Source organism: Etheostoma spectabile, chromosome 16 (genome assembly GCF_008692095.1).
Source record: "Etheostoma spectabile isolate EspeVRDwgs_2016 chromosome 16, UIUC_Espe_1.0, whole genome shotgun sequence".
NCBI classification, from domain to species: Eukaryota; Metazoa; Chordata; class Actinopteri; order Perciformes; family Percidae; genus Etheostoma; species Etheostoma spectabile.
In genome coordinates, this window is record NC_045748.1 from 11767896 (window position 1) to 11773838 (window position 5943).

Below are 5943 nucleotides of genomic sequence, written 5' to 3' on the forward strand. Positions count from 1 at the left end.
AATGAAGAGAAGGGAGAGCACTGCAGCGCTTAGGAGTGCTTTAAAACCTTTTAAAATTTTATACAGTCAATATTTAAAACTCACGGAAGAAAGGAGTAGCGTTTGTGATGCAGTCAGCTCGTAAAATTAAATGAGAATCAAAGTCATTAAAAAAGAAAGAAAAAAAAAATCAAAATTATTTAAAAATTAAATCGTGAATAGGTGAATTGAGATTGTGATTTTGTAATGATTACTCGTGCAGGCCTAGACCATACTCTACATAAAAGCAATGATAGTGCCTAGTCATATTTTGTTTTCAACTTGCCTTCCGTATTTTCAAAATTGTCATGTGCACATGGTTCCTGCTTTTTCTTATCTTTAGATTTGTTTTGTTTCACTTCCCACTCATCATTAGAGGCCGAGCAGTGAAGCTGTGGGGACCCCAGTGTTTTACAGTCCCATGCTGAACACAATCAGTGGGATTTGTGTGCTAATCGTCCGGATAGTGACGCTACAGCTAAAGAATCTACAATTCTAAACTTTAAAAATATAAAAAGTATGTACATGCTACAGTACAAGAAATAAAAAAAGTGTGTGTTCTGGTCAAAGTTCAGTCACAAAACCCTGCCTGCCTGCAGACAGCCGAAGAGTCAATCACACAGAACCGCAGATGAGGTTGTACATATGCTGCCCTCAATTTCCATCATTCTGTTTCTATTAAAAAAAAAAATGAAGACCACGCCAAGACTGTGCACTCACCAGTGCAAAAAACAAGCATTTTGCACTTACTCTTAACACTTACCCAGTTGGCTTTTGTAGAACAAATGTTCTGATTGTTATCAACAGCAAAGATGGAGTGTGATAAGTCTAAAATGGGTCACCTTTTATCTCACGGCTGGCACCTTTGTGTGATCTTTATGGTAAACTTTAAAAAGTAGGTCAGTGTTCATGTGGTTTGATACTCCAGTTAGAGTGTGAAAACATTCACAAAAGAAACTTTACCGCAGGGGGATCTGTTGAGGACAGGAAAGCAGAGATTTGCAGACATGCAGCGGAACAGACCCTAAGAGTCGTTACAGTCCACGCATCTAAATGTCCGCGCGCCAGTGTGACGTAGATCTTACTGGCAAGCCGGGATTTTGAGTGCATGTCCAGATGGTGGGCACCACTCTATTTTTCTTAAGCAGCGCGCGACAAAACGGAAACAGGAAGCCTGAACGAGGACTCTCAGAATGGCTGCAAGTCTCTCTTTTAAATCTACTGGGTTAAGATGAGTTCTTTTATGCTGAATGAAAGGCTTGCTCTACCAACGAAGTAGATCATCAAATCAAATCGAAGCATTGACGGCAATGCTGCTGCCTGTTCTGCCTTTTTTTTTACCTTTTTCTTTTCCTTCAGGTCCGGTAGCCTTTGCTCATTAGCGCCACCTCTGTTCAGAAGAAGACTGCAACTAGTGTTGCCACCACTAGTGTTGGGAGTATAAACAGTTACGCTCTCATGATGTCACATTTGCACACGCCAGCTCGGCTGCGGCTACTGTAAAACGCCCTGAATTATTCCCCTCACACCTGCAGCATGTTTTAGTGAGACAGAAACATGTAGTGAGCTCATTAAATTATCAGTAGTACAACAGCTTTATTTGCCTGCTCAACCAGGAGGAATTGATCAGCAGATTCTGGTAACAGAGAATATCTAAACAGGAGAGTGTTATTTCAGGGAGGTGTTGGAAAGTGTAAGCTTTATTATTACCTTCATTGGCTTGGCCCTGCTCTTTAGCCTGTCCTCGTCCTTGCGGCTCCTCTTCTTGGATGTTGAGCGGCCCTTTCTTTCTCTGCTGCGCTCCCTCCTCTTGTCTTTCTTACCTCTAAAAGAAACCAAAAGAAACCAACACAAACAAACCAACAAAAAAACAATCACAATCTTGCAGTCACAAAATCAGTATTCTATATCCTTGACATTCCACTTCCAGGATTGCTCCGGTGCCGTAGGAAATTGCGCAGGCTGCATATATGTTTCCTTCTGCTTTTGTTTTGAAATTTTAAATTTGGTAGATTTATGAGGACTATTGTTGACTGCTCCTCGGACCTCTGCAGGGTAAATTGAGACCACTAGCTAGGCTATCTGTCCAATCTGAGTTTTCTCTTGTACAACTATTTTGCAGTGGTTCTGTGCAGAGCTTAGCACCGCCCATGACAATTGTGATTGGGTGAAAGAAATGTCAATAAACCAGAGCACGTTTTTCTCCCATTTCGGAATATTATGTGGAGTAGCCAGATTTTCCTCTGCTTCGCAGCGTGTGGACACGCTGGCAATGCGAGACTACAAAATCACTGATATGTATTGTCCACACATGGTTGTAAATCCACCCAGAAGACATGGGACAGACATGGCACAAACATAAGAGACTGAACATCTCAAAACAGTTTAAGACGATAAGAATTGATGGACTTACCTTTTTGGTGAGGGTGATCTGACTTTCCTACGTGGGCTCCAGGACCGATCCCTACTCTTCCTCCTGTGAGCCCTGATAACACCACATTAACTGGATTAGGTACCTTTTGTGGAGACAATATGAGCTCCTTACAAATAAAAAACAGCAGTTTGAGAGTACATGCATTAAGGACACAAAATCATAAATGGGTCAGAAAAGTGATAAAAATCCATAAATGTACACCTTATTGTATTCAAATTATTTTTTAAGATAATAAGATAAATTTCCCCCCCAATTATGCAGCACAACAGGAGCCAAATCCAGGCAGCTACTAGACTCAAGTACCTGGTGAATCCTACTGCTCAGGACAGGGATATCACCAGAGTGGATAAGATTTAGTTTTGATGATACCTCATGTGATTAACTGAATTATTGAAGCACTGCAATATTTTCAATTAACCTACAGCAGCAGATTGTGCTTCTTGATTGACATCCAGCAAGACGTCTGACCACCATTTGGTTGTAAAATAAATTTGGAAATTGATGCCTTATATGCAGTGTTGGGCAAGTGCAATATATAACTCTTTACTAATTACTCCTTAAAAAAGTAATGATATTAGGTTGCTTTTGACTTAGTATCAAAAGTAATTAGTTACATTACTGTATTAGTTTTGCGGCCCCAAAACAAACGCACAACATTTCAGCTCCTTCAGAACTCATTCTACTTTCTTGGAACAATAATTCATCTTACAGTAGGAGTCAACAATCAGGCAAACTATTTTTTTTTGTTTCACATAGGCTTACATCATGAAAAGGACCTGGCAACGCAGATTCCCATGACTACAGTATAGTAACTCGCTCTGCCTGCGTGCACTCTGCGAGAAAGGGGACGCTGCTCTGCTAACATTCACATGCTAAATGGCATCGATGTTCCCACTTGGATCAAAGCCTTTATATTATGACATACTTCCAGCTGTTGAAAGTAAGAGAGACGACTTGGACAAAAAATAAATCACGTTTGGGTAATGCAACAACACAGCGTTACTTGGATTAGTAACTGTAATATTACTGTTTTGTTTTGGAAATTGAAACCCCCTCTACTACTTGTTACTATAGAAAGTAATAATGTTACAGTAATATATTACTAAGCAATGCGTTTCTGACCAACACTTCTTATATGTCATTTGTTTCCAACATACCTAGAGCGGCTACGACTGCGTCTCTTGTCTCTGGAGCGAGAACGCCTCTTGTGGCTGCTTCGGGAATTGTGGGAGTCATTCCTCGGACACAACTTTGGCGCCGGTCTGCTTAAACAGGACGGAGAGAAAAAAAGTCACTGACTGGAAATCACAATCATATGATCACAACTTTGTGCAAGTGAAAACTCTGAGAAAAGCTCTGAGTATTAGCTGGGCACCTGTGTTTCGAACGGGACCTTTTCCTGCGCGTTCTCGAGTGGGAGCGTGACCGCGAGGCTGACCGGCGTGACCTTATAGACCGACTGGAAGAAAGCTTCTTTATGTCCGCTAGAGGAAGAGCAGCAGCCTCAGCATCAGAACAACTTCTTTAATCTAAAACTTGATACATGCAGAAAATCTAAATGTTGTACCTGGTTCTATGGCAGCAGCAATGGTATTCTGGGCTTCTCTCACCCTCTTCATCACACTTTCTAGCTCCTTAGCAGCAGCCTGCGGCGTCATCTCTGGGGGTTTTACTATGGCGTTATTGGAATGATTAACCCTGAAAGACATAAATAAAATATCAACTGACAAATCACTAACAGGTATTTTTTTCTTTGTCACGATTAGTGTCATTTTAAGTCTGTTTCTTTGAGAACTACATTTTGAGTAAATAAATTACATTTTTTTATATGTTATAATGTCTGCCGTGGATCGTACTGCTCTGTAGTATGGTCTTTAAAAAAAAATACATACTTCAGGGGTCGGTCTCCGAACATGATTCCATTGAAGGTCAGGGCTCTGACGACAGAATCCTGCTCAACAAACTCTACAAAGGCAAAGCGTGTCGGCTGAGTCTCATCGCCAGCCATTCGCACAAACTTCACATCTCCCACCTGCTTGAAGAACTCCAACAGTTGGTCTGCAGTGGTGGTCTGCAGAAAGAAAGATAAACTAGACTGAATGACAACAAATTTGCAACTACAGAATGTAAAGCTTTGAGACTGTCTGACTGTCCACAACACGTTTGAGTTGTAATTTATATTAATTCTCTTGGGCCTATATCAATCAGGTGGAGAATTAACTATCCTACATCAACGTTAAATGGTCCAACAACAAAAAAAAGATTGTTTTTATGTTTTCTAGCTGTCACAAAGAGCTTATGAGCAAATTATTTCCTCTAACCATTATTAGTTGAAACTATAATTTGATCACATCTGTCACAAATACTTATGAACAGGTAAAGAATGAGGCGGAAATAAGACATGTTACAATACAATATGACTGAGGGAAATGATTGCTGGAAAATAAAAAAAGATAGTTGCTAATTAAAAGATAAGTCTGGTGATATTCTATATTTGTCCTATTGTTTCTTATTAATAAATTGAGAACAATTAATCCTGTGAACAAATATTTCTTGTGTACTACCTACAGCTTGATATATCTTATACCTCTATTGTCCGAAAACTAAATAAAAACACACACGAGCCACACTAACATGTGCAACAGACACATACTCCACCGTGCCACTGTAAATACTCACTATATTAAGTGTAAACACAGATTTGACATCGTTACCTGTGAGTTCAAGTTGCCGACATAAACGGTCCTCCTGATCTCATCGACTTTTGACGGATCCACGTTTCCCATGAGGGGGGGCTGGGAGAGCAACGATGCTGTGGGATCCAGAGCAGACGACAGCCGATTCACCGTGGGAAGGTTCAGCTGCAGGTGTAAAACACACACATGCACACACAGTTTTACTAATGTTGCATTTCCACTGAATGAAACAGCACGGCTCTACACAGTTAACTTTTTATTAAAAAAAGTTGTGGATAGTACCCAGTCCTTTGTTTTGTGTGTTGAGCCAATAATAAAAAGGACAGTGCAGACCACTACTGGTCAGAGAGAACCATCTACTAGCGGGACACGGAACATCCTGCACAAACCTGCTATTTTTAAATAGCCAAGCAACTGTCAATAGCATCCGCGTTTTTTTTTAATTAACTTGAAACAGATTTAAAGTGCTCATATTATGCTCATTTTCAGGTTCATAAATGTATTTAGAAGTTATATGTTTACATAGTTTAATTTTCAAAAAATAGCATATTTTTGTTGTACTGTACATTGCTTCAGCTCCTCTGTTCACCCTGTCTGTTGAGCTCTCTGTTTTAGCTACAGAGTGAGGTATCTCACTTTTATTCCATCTTTGTTGGGAATCACACATGCGCAGTAGCGCAGTAGCTAAGTCAGCACTACAAGCCATTCAGAAGCAGAGTATGAGGGTGTGCCATGCTAGCAGCTAGGTGAGCATTATAACGTGAGTTAAAAGTGATGCACGTTTGTCACGGAAGT

At 40.3% G+C, this 5943-nt stretch overlaps 1 protein-coding gene and 1 long non-coding RNA gene across 5 annotated transcripts in view; one reads left to right on the forward strand and one right to left on the reverse strand.

Annotated features, from left to right (window-relative positions):
* The window catches only part of srek1 (splicing regulatory glutamine/lysine-rich protein 1), a 12830-nt gene that overhangs the window by 3842 nt on the left and 3045 nt on the right, over nt 1-5943 (reverse strand). For 3 of the 4 annotated variants that reach the window (XM_032538848.1, XM_032538851.1, XM_032538850.1), the window contains 7 exons: nt 5167-5313; nt 4345-4523; nt 4020-4150; nt 3828-3936; nt 3610-3717; nt 2432-2503; nt 1729-1843 (listed from right to left, as the gene is read on the reverse strand). In XM_032538848.1, coding sequence (XP_032394739.1) covers nt 1729-1843; nt 2432-2503; nt 3610-3717; nt 3828-3936; nt 4020-4150; nt 4345-4523; nt 5167-5313 — 861 coding nt within the window. The remainder of the gene's footprint in view (nt 1-1728; nt 1844-2431; nt 2504-3609; nt 3718-3827; nt 3937-4019; nt 4151-4344; nt 4524-5166; nt 5314-5943) is intronic. The other variant, XM_032538849.1, reaches the window with a different exon arrangement.
* LOC116703865 (uncharacterized) overlaps nt 2784-5943 on the forward strand; it is a 13100-nt gene continuing 9940 nt past the window's right edge. The window contains exon 1 of the long non-coding RNA XR_004335530.1: nt 2784-2794. This is a non-coding gene — a long non-coding RNA (uncharacterized LOC116703865). The remainder of the gene's footprint in view (nt 2795-5943) is intronic.